We start from the raw sequence: 15,715 nt of genomic DNA, 5'->3' as shown, positions 1-15,715 counted from the left end.
TGCTCGTCCTCCTTAAAAACGTTATATAATCCACATCCAGGGCAGTCCCTGAACAGCTTGGATCCGGGCGTCGAGCTCCCCTTGTCCTGGGCCATGTCCGTTGAGGTAGATCGCAGATCTTCCGTAATCCTCCAAGAAGTGTAAACTCGACGAAAACTTCACCCTTGAGGGGCGTAGAAGAATTCTGAAATGGGTCCCCGTTATCGGAAGTAGAAACGGTGGAGCTTGAGGCTCGATTAAACCGAAAAAATTAGAAATTCTCCTGAAAAAACGTGAAAACGCAGTAAAAAAACTCGAGCGCTAAACACGAGGACTCCCAACACTTGAGCGTGCGGTAAAAATCTGAGTATGGCTGCCAGAGGCGGGGCTTAGGGAGAGGGCAGTCATTGGCTGGGGGCAGTATGACCGAGATCAGTGATTGGTTACTACTAAGAAAGACAGATCAGAAACGAAACTGATACTGATTTTTTCTTTACCGAGGATTCCCAGCCTGACAACGGGGAATATTCATGAGCATGTGTATCCATGCCAGACCCCATGCTGGAAAAGTGAGTTAATAGGGGAATCCAGACGTGGACCCCTTGCTCACAATTTTTAGAGAGGGACAGCTGCACCCTACTGATGAGGTCCAACCAGACAAACAGGTGTCTGGGGTTGCTGTTGGTACTCTTGTTCAGAGGAGAATTGCCTAGCATTTTGGGATATTTCTTCTCTGTGAAAGATAGTGAGCTAAAGACTGTGGGTAAGTCTCTCGTAATCAGGACTAATGTCTGGCAGAGGGATCCCAGGACCCCCCTTGTTTATTTGTAAATAGAGCACAGACATCACCAGTGAGCCAGCCCAGGCGTAAATTCAGATGCAGGTTGTCCTCTAAATTAAAAGACAGCAGGCCCAAATCGGACCATCAACTGGAGTATCTTGAGTCTAGCAACTCTTTCAAATTCTTAGCATCAATTATTTAAGCATAAAAAATACATTCTGCTTAACAATATCGCTATGCGACATTCCCCCTATGGTAGGCGCAAAGCGAACCTCACAGGGAGAGACTGCCTCATGGGGATAAGTACCCCTGTTCCGTGATGCAACTCCCTTTCCCTCTTGCCCATGGCACCATGAAACCCATAAAGTCTGCTGAGAAACAATCTGAAAGCAATACTGTATGTATTTACAATACTTTCTTCCTGTAAGTATTGATACCTCCAAGACAGGGAAGTCTAAAATAGGCATCAGTCGGATCTCAAGTTATTTTCCAAGAGTACTGTGAAGAAGAAGATTGATGGATTTATACAAACTACTCCTTTGCCAAGTACAGAAAGTACTGGGAAGAGGTGCCGAGGAGGCATGAAGAATACACAATGGACACAAAGGATTAGGATACTCCGCTGGGGAGGACCCAGCTGCATGACAAAAATGGAGAAAGAACTCAATAACAAGCTAAGCAGGAACTGTCAGACCTGGGAAGTTTGAACCTGAATGCAAGACGTTACGCCGGAGAAGCAAACCTCCAGTTGGGAGGACACTGACAGCAGGTGTGCAGCAGTCCTTCGGAGGCCGACGCAGAACGGGCCTGAGTGGAAGCTGTGAACCAACCTACGGTGGCGTGACCTCGAGGAGGTGACCAGCCAATTGATTTCGCCGATGCTGCCTGGCCGGAGACCCCGCGGAGCCAAAGCAGAGGTGAAATCCATGCCTGCTTAATGCGTGGAGGAACAACACATTCCTTGAATGAAGAAGCATTAATAAAAGTAGTAATCAGGGGAACTAGCTGCTTAGCACACGCCTTTACAGTCACGGCGGAACATGCATCTCCTTTACAATGGATCGGGATGAGTTGTTAAAGTATAGCTAACATTTCTGTTTCTCTAACCTGTTTAAAATCAAATGCAGAAATGTTACAGCCCAGCACGTCACTTCTGAACTTGTGCATGATGCCATAAGCACAGCTCGGTTGTTGGCAATACCCACCTTGATTATAATGTCTTATTAGCCATAAAGCTGTGAATGGATATGCATCATCCTTTGTCTTTGTTGACCGCTGGTGCCAAAGGGCAAGGATCTTCAAGTTCTTTAAGAACTTTAAACAGTTCTTTGGTATTGGAGTTGGCATATTCATTTCTATGATTGTACATCTTTTATTGCTAATATGATGGCAACCTTGAGGTTCTTGTCTACAAGATTACATTTATTTCTCTTCTCACACGGATTGTCTTTTTTCCATGCATCGAAGGATTTACGATTAAACATCTTAAGTTCATGATTATCAGGAGAATACCATGCTTTGGAGTTCTTTTCCCCAACCATCCTGGTTTTTTCTGGGGGCTCTATATCAACAAAAAAAAAAGCCAGAGGTCAAGATTTATTCTAAACCTTCCAGCCATCAACTCTTTTGTTTTGCTATTGTCACCCCGAGTGGGAAGGGTATGCCCAGACGTGGGTCCCTTGCCTGCTGGGCCTAGAGACTCAAGCTACTCCTCACTGATGACGCCCAACAAGGCTGAAACATGTCTGGGGATGCTTGTGGTCTCGTGCAAAAGGGATGTGACCTAGCAGTTCGGGCTGGACTACCCCTTTGGGGGTGGGACCAAGTCTGATTTGCATATGGTTTTTCCCCTTTTGTAATGGCTTGGCAGGCGAAGAACGATGGTCTGGAGGGTTGCCCAGAGCAATGCCAGAGGTCAAGATTTATTCTAAACCTTCCAGCCATCAACTCTTTTGTTTTGCTATTGTCACCCCGAGTGGGAAGGGTATGCCCAGACGTGGGTCCCTTGCCTGCTGGGCCTAGAGACTCAAGCTACTCCTCACTGATGACGCCCAACAAGGCTGAAACATGTCTGGGGATGCTTGTGGTCTCGTGCAAAAGGGATGTGACCTAGCAGTTTGGGCTGGACTACCCCTTTGGGGGTGGGACCAAGTCTGATTTGCATATGGTTTTTCCCCTTTTGTAATGGCTTGGCAGGCGAAGAACGATGGTCTGGAGGGTTGCCCAGAGCAATGCCAGAGGTCAAGATTTATTCTAAACCTTCCAGCCATCAACTCTTTTGTTTTGGCTCTATATCAACTGCATAAAGCATCATGTCCCTATATAGCTCAGCCAACTCCACTTCTGACTCAAACTGGGCCAGATTGTCCAGTGATGTTTTAAAAAGGGGCGCCAGTGAGCCTACGCATATTTCTTGATTGGATACAAATCCTATCTGCATTGATTTTATTTTTTTGCCACAGGCATGAAATCGGCTATGCATTCTTAATTACAACCCGATGCCTGGTGATCCAGTCAAGCGTCCTGCCTTTCACTTGGGTAGCATCCAGGACCTGCTGTGAGAAACCCAAGTCTGTCAATGTAGCATCAATGACTGCTGCAAGAGTCAGAACTTTCACCCAGCTCCAGATTGAAATCATCCAAGATCATAACTTTAGACAGCGGTTTGAGCAAAGGCATCAACATGTCACACAATTGTGCATGGAAATCAGGCATTATAGAGAGCGATGGACCAGAATAAAATTAACAGTAGTATTGTAATCGACCAACTATTTAACATGTAAAATCTCACAGCCCAAAGGGCTTGAGATAGCCACTTTGGTATCTGCAGAGAAGCCTCCTATATAAAAGCTATGCCTTCACCACTTCCTGTTTTGCAATCTGCTCTTAAAATTGGATAAGTGGGAGGAATAGCCATGCCAGCCCTGGGCCAGTGCATCATGCAACCATGTTTCGGCAACAAAAAGAAAGTCAATGTTCCTGTACATTAAGTAGTCGGCGACCACCGAGGCATGTTTCATCTGGGAGCGAGTGTTAAGTAATAGGCAATTCAGAGTTCTGGGACAGCCCTAGTTAACGACGGGCATACCATGGACCCTTGTATCATTGGCTACACTAGCCATAAGTGCTTCAGGCCCTCGGGTGCCGCCACCATCTGGCTGGGAAGCTTGGTCCTGCTCCCCTTCTAAGCCGCTGATAGAGGTATGCTCGATGTTTATGCAATTGGTGACAGCCTGCCTCTTTGTCCCAGACATGTAGTTCTCACTGGATGATTGACAGTCCTCCAAAAGGTAAGTCACCGAATATCAGGGCAGGGTTTTATGTCACAGGGCTGAATAGCAACACACGGGTCAGGAAATCCCTCATTATTCCCATTGAAGACCTCAAGAATAGGTTCTAACGATGCTGTAGATGTAACAGCCCTGACTCGCTGAAAGGGGTCCACCTTAGACATACAATTATCGGAACACGTGGAAACCACCTCCGAGGTCTCTGGACCATTCAGACCACTTAGATGGCTCAACATGGCATTCCCTGCACATTGTTACTGATTAGCAAGATCATTGAGAGAAAGCGACAAAATATTGTTGCTATGCGTCTCCAATGCCATAGATAAATAGCGGTCCAAAATCACTGCTGACCTAATGCCTCGATAACAACAGGTACCTGTGGGTGCGGCATCACACAGTGTTAGGGAGAATTCTCAAAAATGTGCCAATTCCCTCTACCTTAGAGACCGCCAGCAACTTTGCTGGATTTTGAGGACTTGATTTGTTTTTAACCTGGGGAGAGTGAGACCCTTTTTCCCCACTCTCTCATGTATTTTAATGTGATTTCTGAACATTGTGTTTCTTTTGTGGAGTCTGACAAACTCCATAGACATCTTTTACATTGTGGCACACAGCACCTTTAGTGCAGTGAGACAGGGAAATCTCTTAGATTTCCCCAAGGTTTAAATACCTTCTCTGGGATAAACTACTGTTTCCCAGAGCAGTAAAGTGAAATTGACTTTACTTACATTTGTAACTTTCCTGACTCAGCACACACCATCTTACAATAGGGTGCTGGAGGGGTTACCTAGTATCCCCTTTTTGTCTAGCTTCTCATGTAACATTTTTATGTTACGCTTTCCTCGCTGAATGGCTGGTGGCAGTGATTTCGTTTTTACTACCGTGGTGTGCATTTACTGCGGGCTGCGTTCGCAGCTGCAGTAAAGCACCCAAGGGTGCCATTTTTGTCAAAATGGCCCCGGTCTTCTTTTTTCGACATTTCTTTGTGGAAAGGTCCTTCTTGAGATTTACTCTGCGCGCCAAACCAGGTTTGGTACCTTTGTTCATTTTGTCTTTGGTGGGATTCACGAGTGAAGCCCGCCTCAGGCTCCAGAGTGTCTGGGGTAGGCAGGAAGTGAGGCAGGTACCCGAAACTCCCTGTGCTTAGTCTCCTAGGAGACCCAAATGAACTCTCTGATGATTGGCAGGCTGATTGTCCGGCAAGGACAGCCACCCTGATGGATGCCCGACAGCTAGGCTGGAATGAAAGGGAGGAACTGTATAAAAGGCATATCTTTTGGCTTGGAAGGCAGAGTCGACCACTGGATGAAGTAACCAAAGAACTTGAAGAGGATGCCTGCTGCAACTCCTGGACCGTTGGTTTGCTCGGTGAAGCCCTGCTGCTATGCTGAAACGCCAAGTTTGCATCAACAGAAGCCCCTACAAGGACGACTTCTTCCCTGGAGATGGTGGGACCAAATCAAATCCAAAGTAAGCCACCTGGACATCCTTCTCAGAACAGAGCTAGTTGAATTTCCACAGAGTTGCTGCTGGAAACCGTACAGCCAGGGAGAGGAACACCAGTTTGTGTGCGTTGCTTTTAAGTTGGCTAAGAGCTCCAGGAAGATCCTCTGGAGTCCCAGGAACGGGACTGACCAAGCCTGAGCCCCCTCAACAGAGTGAAGGACCCCAGAAGCAAGGAAAGTCCATCTCAACAGCCAGGAACCGCAGTGTTGCTACTTGTGGTAGGCGTGAGGAGCTGAAACACCGAACAGCCAATGAAAGTGAAGTTTTCCTGTTGCAAGTTTTGACCGTCCCACTGCAGGAGTCCCCCGACGTCCTCCCTCTTGTCCCCAAGACTGAGGCCCAGGAACAGTGAGATCTGCAGAGCTGCACAGGAACAAGAGTCATCTGCTGCATCTTTTCTTAATTTTAAAGGTACTGTACAAAGTCTAAGAGAACTTCCCTCTTGCTGTAGAGTTGCTTGCATCTTCTACTAACAGCTTGTGGCCCTACATTGATTCATCTTTTTCTCCAAAGACTTCTGAAATATTGTGCAAAGACTTTTCTACTTATCTCCAAAGAAGTGCTTCTGCCCATCTAGACTCACAGGATTTGCCTGTGTTATCTGAAACTCTTATTGGGGGATCTGAAAGTATTTGCCTGCTAAGAAATATTTGTGGTATCTTGTTCGCTCTAATAATCTTTCCCGTTGGAATTACTCTGAACTAATCCTGAATGCCAACAGTAATACATTAATGTTAACAGCACCTTAGCAATTGAAGTCACCTGTGGGTGTAGGGCTCTGCTGTATGCCATCCCAATTGGTTATTTATTGATTCTGAACTTAAGAGAGTGTATAGTTTTGAAGTATATTTGTGTGGTGTTTTACAGTGCTCCCTTCTGAAGAAGGCTTACATTGGTAAATAAATTAATAATTGTTTTATCAAGAAACCCTGTGTGTTTAAGTCACTGTGAATCTCTGTGTAACTCCCTTACATCTCACATTGACCCTTCTTGAGATAAGCCTGGCTACTCGTCCACACTACCAACCTGTGTAGTACAGACTTATACCAAAGGTTGGATTGCTATTGCCAAGAGGCGAGGGTTGTTGTAGTGCACCCCAAGGGTACTGCATACAATCGTGCCTAACACACAGCCAGCCCAGAGAACCTTTAGGCTGGCAAGAACACGCTTGTTTCGAATGATAGCACGAAAGTATTCCGCTGGCACATTACACACCTGATCATACCAGCAATGACCAGATGGTATGCACGGGTCGGATACACCTAGACCGAAGTTCAGAGACAGACTGCTACTGGATAATATAGTTCCGTGCACACAGCATTCTGGCTGTTTTGGATTTATATGCAGCACTTAGTGAGATAGCAATCAAGTAAACGCTGATGGAAAAGATAGAAAAACAGGCTACAGAGAAACAGTTTTGGCATAAAGTAATTTTCGACTTTCAAAGATGCGCACGCCTGACCAGAGATTTTTTTAGATAGCTGAGCAGCACGCAAGTTCCAAGACCCCCACAGTGCAGGTCTCCGAACACACACTCCTTTGCAGTATGCAGAGCAGAAGGCAGAGCTGCCCGTGCACTGACAGGTTTGACGCGGACAGACACAGAACGGCTAGTCTCTGAAACGCCGGTCCTTCTGCGCATGAACACAAGATCTAAAGCCCTTGGAAGTGTAGTTCTTTGATTTAATGGGAAGGCGCATGAAGCGCAATATTCAAATAACAAAATGCAACAAAATCTTTCACAGTGCTTATAACACGCTTCACCTTGCCCACCTAATGCCATCTCCCACCAGTCTTTTTCCAAAATCAAGCAAATTTGACAAGTTGCTAACAAGTGACTGTCTAGCATCTACAGTCAACTACTCTCAATGAAATCTAGAATCAAACAATTGTTTGTTTCAGAAAATATGGACTGGAAGGTGACAAGGACAGGCCTGGAGGAACTTCAAAGGTCATAGGAGCCTGTAGGGTGGAGCGCAGAGTTTTCTTTAAAGCAGGATTCATTTCAAATAACTTGTAAAATAAAAAGGTAAAGAACATACCTCAAGGTACAGCGAATCAAATATTGACATACAGGGACTATGTAATGCTACAGAGATCGTAGAGGAAGACGTCCCTTTATCATAGCAGTCTTTGTAGCTGCTTAACTAATGATTGCGCCAACACCGATTTAATGTAGGTAGTGTCTCAGTGGTAACGTCTCTCTATTTGCAACATTTTTGTGTAATTAATCAGTCAGAGAAGGCACCACTAACTGTGCAGACTCTCTACACCAACAATCTCTTTTGGGGAAAAACAAAGGGAGCGGTACACAAGACGCCCTGGTGTGTCTGTGGGGTTCAGCAGCTCTTGAGGATCAGGCTAATCAGGACCTTACAGTAGGCACATTCTGCACTAAAGCAGCAACAGAGTTCCGCCAGAAAGTGCTCATATAAGGCTACATAAATGAAATGCATTATGCTCATGAAGAAATGATTCCCCTCACCACCTGAAAACAATTAGATTAGGTGAGAAGATCCACAGGATGCCGCCATGGTTTCACACTCACCAATCCAGGTCTGGCATTAGTACAGTGTACTGGATACTAACAGGGTGCTCAGCCTTCAACCAAACTACTATTAGGTAATCTGCCCCAGCAAGTAGAGCAACCGGACAGGTCAACACAGGGCCCTTAGAGTACACGGACCATAAGAGGCTTAGGGTCTCTCAGGGACATAACATTTGTATCCGCGAGGAAACCTCAGAGTAGGACTCATCAGGAAAAAGTCAATTAACGGATCAGGGCAATTACATAAATCACAAAGGCCCCACGACTCTCACGTTATTTTGCTACATATTAGCTTGCCTATTAAGTACTTGCAGAACAAGGATGTTTTGACTTAGGTTATAGGCTTTCTTTGGAGGTAGCCCTTAATTAAGTGCAGTAGGCAAATTGCAGATCTCCGAAGCATGGAACATCCAAGTATATGAGGTACTGCAGGGACGATATTAAAAAAAAGGGAAGAGTGATACACAAAGTAGGGGGATGTTTCGCCAATGGGAGTTTGGGGAAATGTTAATTTTAGAGAGTGTGTATGTGTGTGTGTGAACATGGAAAAAACAAACAATGCTTCCTTAACGGAGGTTGCATCAGGAGACTGGAGTCATCCCATTTCAAGAAGGTGGGGATTTCCCTTAACTTAATTGGCTGACGCTTCAGTGTGCGGCAGCTTGGAATGTTGTGAAGAATTCTAAACTGCCTTTCATTCAAGACATGAATTGAGTAGGTTACAGCTAAGCATTGCTCTGAATAAACTAAGTACAATAGAGTAGAAGCAGAGTTAAAGAAAATTCGTAGAAGACTGATCTTAGACCCAGCAATTCAAGAACATAAGCGAAAACTGTTCAATTGTTTTCTTCTGAGCAAGCACATAACTTAAATGCCTTTAAAGATTTATAGATGGTAAATAGTGGAGTATGAGTTGTAAAAAGTACTTGTGGTGAATACTAATGTGATAACTGCAGCAGCGCCTGGTGTTAAGCGAGCTTTTGGAGCGCGGCACACCGCTCCTTTGAACCGCGCGATTCCCTATGTGCGAGGAGCAAGGTGCAGTGAATCGAAACTCAGAACGAAACCCTAGGACTTCGAGGAAAGAACATAATTGCGCGCAAAGGTGCAGTGACGTCATGCAAGTGCGCGAGCTCCGACCACAGAAGAAGGGACATCCTAATGCGTGCAAGTAAATTAAGAAGCAAGAGCGCCAGAGCGCGGTGAGAAGTGGTGTGCAGCAAATTTAGTAGTAGTGGAATGTGGGTGTGTGGTGAAAATTATCCAAGCAGGAAGAAGGGCACTTAAAGGCGGCAGCGCTGTGTAGATAAAATTAAAAGACTTCTAAGAGAACTTAATCATAGTAGCATTACAGAAAAGATAAATAAAAAATAAAGAGAAGAAAGTCAAGACAATTACACAAGACATACATTCATGGAATTTTTCAAACTGAATCCTCCAAGTGGAGAATGTCCCAAGAGAGCAGTAAACTGGAACATTTACTGGGAAGATCAGTGGGACAAGTCAATGGTTTCGAGCTTTTAGAGGAGGCAGACAGGTAACGCTTGAGGGAAGCTTAATAATAGCAAGAAAAGAAGAACAGTATGGAAAAAGAGTAAGAAAATTATATCTCGCATTTGATTTCTAGGTCAACGTCACTTCAAACCAAGAACACAGAGGGCGAGTCAATGTGCTGTCATTTTTTATATTATCCACTTCCCGTTTCCCCCTGGATGTCGACTCGACAATAGTAACTCAAAACTTGTGGAGCACACAACTCTGAAGGGGTTAAGTGGGGTTCATCTTCAGCCTCCGCTGGATTTGAAGCTGGGACCTGACAAAGTAAGACAAATTAAAGCAGACCAGTGTTCATTTCCAAAGTTTGTCTTTTGGATGCTGTGCACAATTTGTCATACAGAATGGCTGGATCAATCTCACCGCCTCTGGTGCTCATCATGTGGCCAGCCATACTGCAGGATATATAAAAGCCACTGGCCGGGCATGCGTTTCCACATTAACGACTTTTGAACTTAAGCCTAAATACACTTCTCCCAGTTCATTTTTTGAAGGCTTTGTAAATACCACAATACTGACATCTGTGTCTCTGAATAAAGCATGTAGCATTTCAGGATTGTCCAACTCCAGCCTTGAGTGCCAGAAACCCAACATGTTTTCAGGATATCCCTCATTAATATTCATAAGTAAACATTTGCATGCATTTAGAATCATTGTATGCAAATGTATATTATGAATATTAATGAGGGGTATCCTTAAAATCCGACATGGATACAGCACTCGAGGCCTGGAATTGGACAACCCGGCTTGGGAAGTCATGATTTCATTTAAAAATGCTGAGGTTTGTATTATCCCACACTTAAGGCTGCATCCTGAATCTGAGGAGAAACATTAGGGTCCTTTTACTGTTACTGCTGGTTTAGCTTTGTTTTTCACCACTCTTCAGATATGTAAAGTGCCAATTCTTGGCAAAAGCTGCGCTCAAAGGGAACAAGTTTCAGATCAGCAATGTGATGGTGTTACACCAGTCTTTAGGGTAGCAGAAGAAGCTGTTACTAATGAGATCCTGCATTTTCTTTGCTTCAATTATCTTAAAATGGCATTACGATGGGAGGGGGATGGCTTGGTGGGACTGGAGGGAAACTGTCTCCATGATGGCGACAGGCCAAACACTGTACTAGCACCAGACCTGCGACCACCTGGTTCCCCACCCTACAAAGATATCACCTTCTGAATTACTGGTGCACACAGGGGTGTGGTGGTGACCGTGAGGATTTCAGAGAAATCATCATGTCACCTGTCAAGCTGGCAGTGCCTTCTCTTAGATGACACCCAAAGCTGGTGCAATGTTGCTAGGTTGGGTCCCACAGGGATCTTTTGCTTGTTGGCACCAAAGCTAGGCCTGCACATAGACCCTCGAACCCCCAGTTTTTGAGCTAGCCACTTTGCCCCACTGCACTCAGCTTTCAAAATCAAATAGCATCTGAGGAAGGCACTATTTGGTTAAATAAACAAATGCACCAACATGTATTTGTGCTCCTTTTGATTGTCCAATTAAGACAATTGTCTTAATTGGACCATCAAAAACAAGGGGGTGGGGAGGGTGCAGGCTCACTCAACCTAGGCTAGGCGGCCTACCAGGGCAACACCAGATCCATACCAACGCCACAGGTGGTGTGGTGGAGTTGAGAGGGACCAGTGCCCCCCTGCTCGCTAGTCTGCATGGTGCCATGCACACATATTGGTCCCTGTCCCAATGCCCAACAACCTCTACCCTCTACAGATCACTTTCAGGTGTTTCCCAGGAAGTCCGAACATTCATATTAAAATGAATCCGTGCTCAATGGACAATACCCAGCCTGGAAAAGGAGTAACAAACTGGTTGCCCTAATAGAAATAGAGTTGGCTTCCCCATTCAAGAGTCGAATGGGAGACCAGACACTCACTAGAGGCTGCCCAGGCATGCCGCAGGGGAGAAAAAGAGTAACATGGCGGAGTGGGAACAAGCAGAGAACAAAACAGCCCTAGCGGAGACCAGAGAACCATCCCCAAAGCCTTGGCAGACATTGATTTCAAACTACCACAGTGACCTATGGCTTTCTGCAGGAAAATGGGCATTAAGAAGGGGCGCTGCTAAGGGCATTATGAAGACTTCTTGGGGAAATTCCAGCCCAAAAGGGGAGGCGATGAAAGGAGTAGGGATTAATTTAGCTAGACATTGGCCCAGGGAAACAGCTGACTTGGGGAGCCAATAAGAGCAAAACAAACATTCTAGGCAGGAAGGGGGGGGCGGCTATAAAACGCCAGCAGAGTCAGCCTGTTTTGAAAGGTGTTTGGGTGAGTTCAGGAGGAGGAGCAGGTGGAGGAGGACATGGGAGGAGACCTTTGGTGTGTTTGGAAAGAGGGGTGGTAATCTGTTGGGTCAGAGGTTGGTACCAATTTGGTTGTTTGTGTGTAAGCAAGTGACTGAAGAATTATTTGGAGTAGGGAGTAGGGGAGAGACAGTAAGAGCAAGAGTGAAGAGAGAAAGTAAGAGAGCGAGAGAGAGATAACTAGAGGAGAGGGAGGTTAGAGGCAGGGGGGATGAGAGTAGGACAGAATGTGAAAGGCAAGAGTGTGAAGAAGAGCAGAGGATTTAGATCTGGAGGGAGCCAGGAGAAGAGAGGGACAGAGAACCATAAGAGCAGGAGACTGAGTGTAGAGAGGGGTACAGGGAGGAGAGAAGAGTTGAGGAAGGTGGAGGGAGAGAAGAGTAGGGAAAAGGTTCACAGATGGTGATCCGTAAGAAAGGTATGCCAGGGCGAACATAAAAACCTGCATAGGCCCCCTAGTATGGCCTTGATGGAAGCCTGATGAATACTGCTAGTAAGGCTATCCTGGCTATAGTAAACAATCTTAGAGCAGGCTGTTTTGTAATAGGGTGCCTGAACTAGGGAGGTGGGAACCTCCTCAAGGAAGATGTAAAGGGTACAGTGACCACCCACAGACTTAACACAATTGCTTCTTTTTTGTATATACGCTTATAATAAACATTCAAATTGATCTACATTTTCACATTGCTTATTGACAACTGTCACACTACGTAGAATAGAAGAGGCTCAAATAGTGACAACCTTTAATTATCAAGTATGTAAACCTAAAAGTGAGATCGGTCTCCCTTAGACATAAATACCATGTTCCTTAAATATAACCAGTATTATTCTGTGTCAATTTGTGAAAACAAATACACGTTATGTTACCGGGTTGTACACCACACTTCGCTGCCATTGGCACGACCCCTTGACTTTGAAATAACACCAAGCACTATGGTAATACATTGGCTGACAGAATACCTCTTTGTCTCAGTTTCTCAGCCGTATGCAAATCAGGAACAATTACTCCCAAATAAAAAGAAAGTTCCATTCCCCAGCAAGGGCACATGTGTTATAGAGTACCAAGAGGTATGGTAATGATATGATAGGTTATTTATAACGCGCTTAATACCCAGAGGTTTCTAAGCGCGGACCCAGGGATCGAACCAGTGGTGCTCTGTGTCGTCTTGCTGCCAAGGCGAGCACGATGCCCCTGAACTATCCTCCCGAGACTAATGGATGCTTGGGTTTCTTAATTAGTGTAAACGTCTCAACTGAAAAAAAACACAGATACTATTTTGTACTTACCGAAGGCAAGGCCCAGTATTATCACACTGAGCTCAATAGCTAGAAGGAAAAACCTGGTGATTTCCCATAATATCTGTAAAGAAGAATAGAAAGAATAGAAGAAGAATCAGAATGTAATGCAGCAAAAGAAAAATAAAAGGAACGCTTGATCATATGTGGCTAGCAATGGCATGACCTTTAATCTTTCAATAGGAATGACTGAGGTGAAGCATAACAGACCAGGAGCTAAGTGAAGTCTAAACCCTCATCTATTCCTGGAGCAACTCTCATAAATTTGAACAACGTTCAAAAGACATCTCAATTACATTTGCACTGTGTACACTCCATTACAGAGATGAGTTGCACAAAGTGTAAGCTTGCTTTCTCAATGTGCTTATAACAACGATTAAGTTTGTTAATTCACATTCAACACTTGACACAATAAACTTGCTGGTCAACAATTAAATTACACAGAGCACCCGATCCATCAGCCAAGAATCATTAAAAAAAAAAAATCAATGTGCTTAATATTAAAAGGATAAAAAAGGTTGAAAAACAACTATTCATCATCAACTTTGTATCTTCTTTTTAGGATTGATAAAGAATTGAGCAGATGTGCCTGGGTAATTGTATCAGTACAATGGAAAAACCTTCGGCATGAGGCAATAGTTTATTGTTGATTTGATCAATTTGAACACTAGGTTTTCTTTTTACCGTCAGTAAACTAATATAGATCTTTTAAAAAGTATTAAACGCATGGGTACTTTTCCAAGTAGGAATGACTGGAACCATGGAAGAATGAAGGGGAGGGGCCTGACATTTGCAATGGCCTAGGTGAGCCTCTGGTTTCTCCTCTCCCCCATGCTAATGTACAATTTATTAGGCAACCAACCATTGGTTATTCAGCTTATTCTCCATTAGCTCATGTGAGCATACAGATGTCTTTATGCAAATCACACAATTATGTTTCACCAGAGTAAAAGGCAAACGCGGTGGCCATTGATTCATACAAAAAACAAAATCAAGAAATACTAACCTATTGTGACCTGTGTGGTGTAATATACCTAAAATCAAGCAAACACCTGGGTGAGCGTTAGCATATGTCAGCGCGAGACCCTTTCCCATGTCCTCAGGTTCATCCGAATACTGGTGGTGGCCTTCAATGTCCTTTTAATCCAAGAGCACTGATAGTGGCTCCATGTATGGATGGAAAGATAATGGTAACAGTCTCACAGGGGACAGAGGGAGTGGGCATTGGGGTTGGGCTCCTTACAAGTCAGTTCTCAAAATGGAGATAATCACAGCCATCTTTGTTTAGAGCAGACAGTGCTGTGGTGCGATGCTTTTAACATTGCTTCAATTACCACTGGCAACTTCTTTGGCAGCTTTTGCCAGGTACTTGTGAACAATAGCACAGGGAAGACTGTTTTTTTTCCGTAAGGCTGCCAGATCCAGAACACAGGGTGCTCATTATTTCAATTTCAATGAGAGTTCAGGGGAGGTTTGGCTGAAACTGTTTGAGATGTTCATACTGCGGAACCAGTTATGAGCCGAAATGCTAGCTGAACATTTGTTTCACTAGTGATTTGGAGGGAAGCATTCCTTGGGTTATATGTGTTTTGTTTGGGTTTTACTATCAAAAAGTGATGTTTGCTTCCTGAAACATTGTTGATGTGTTTTATTAGGGTGAAGTATAGGTGACCTGGAAGGAGACTGCGCCTGATTCTTGCACACGAGACTTATTTTTTTTTATTTTATATTTTTTGTTTTTTATTTTTCAGAAAAATATGTGCATGTATCCAAAACATTAAAGTAACGGTTTGAGTATTGAAGTTAGATCAGCATAGAAAAATAAACATTTTTAGGTGAGATGCATACACACAAAAGTACATAGATGTAAAACATGTTACCTTATGGTCATGTAAGAGGCCCCTGTCACAAGATGTGAAAGATAAGCTTTCCATATATCACTTGTTTCTGAGACATACAATGACCATTACAAATTGCTTGCTTTAGTAATTTATTGTGTACAATAACTAATGGAGATTTTGTATTTATCTTCTTTTTGAATTTCACCCCTTCTCTCCTACCCTTTTTCCCCATCCATTTATTGTCTGGCTTTTTATTTTTATTTTTATTATTTTTACATCATTTTGGATACATGCACATATTTTTCTTTGTGATTATTTATGTGTTTATTTTTTGTCTTTTTATGACTTTATTACGATTAAGACTAATCAATAGCCCTGATTTGAGAAAGGTCCTTGGAGGACCGAAACACGTGTCATCAACGTTAAGGGCAATTTTTTCTGAAAAATAAAAAACAAATATATAAAATAAAAAAAAATAAGTCTCGTGTGCAAGAATCAGGCGCAGTCTCCTTCCAGGTCACCTATACTTCACACTATTCAGCAAGGGGTCTTGTACTTGGCTAAACCCCCGACTTGGTGAGACGCGACTTTAAGGACTTATTGGACTA

The 15,715-nt window shown here is 44.0% G+C and overlaps 1 protein-coding gene across 5 annotated transcripts in view; it reads right to left on the bottom strand.

Moving 5' to 3' along the window:
• TPRA1 (transmembrane protein adipocyte associated 1) overlaps positions 1-15,715 on the bottom strand; it is a 510,038-nt gene that overhangs the window by 198,370 nt on the left and 295,953 nt on the right. For all 5 annotated transcript variants that reach the window (XR_011301886.1, XR_011301887.1, XM_069643376.1 and 2 more), the window contains exon 6: positions 13,258-13,330. Coding sequence is in view for 3 of the 5 variants with exons in the window: in XM_069643376.1 (XP_069499477.1) it covers positions 13,258-13,330 (73 nt within the window). In the remaining 2 variants the exon portion in view is untranslated. The remainder of the gene's footprint in view (positions 1-13,257; positions 13,331-15,715) is intronic.

Source organism: Ambystoma mexicanum, chromosome 2p, assembly GCF_040938575.1.
Source record: "Ambystoma mexicanum isolate Mex_15411 chromosome 2p, UKY_AmexF1_1, whole genome shotgun sequence".
Taxonomy (NCBI): domain Eukaryota; kingdom Metazoa; phylum Chordata; class Amphibia; order Caudata; family Ambystomatidae; genus Ambystoma; species Ambystoma mexicanum.
Note: the sequence above shows the minus strand (reverse complement) of the source record. Positions and strands in the feature narration are given on the sequence as shown.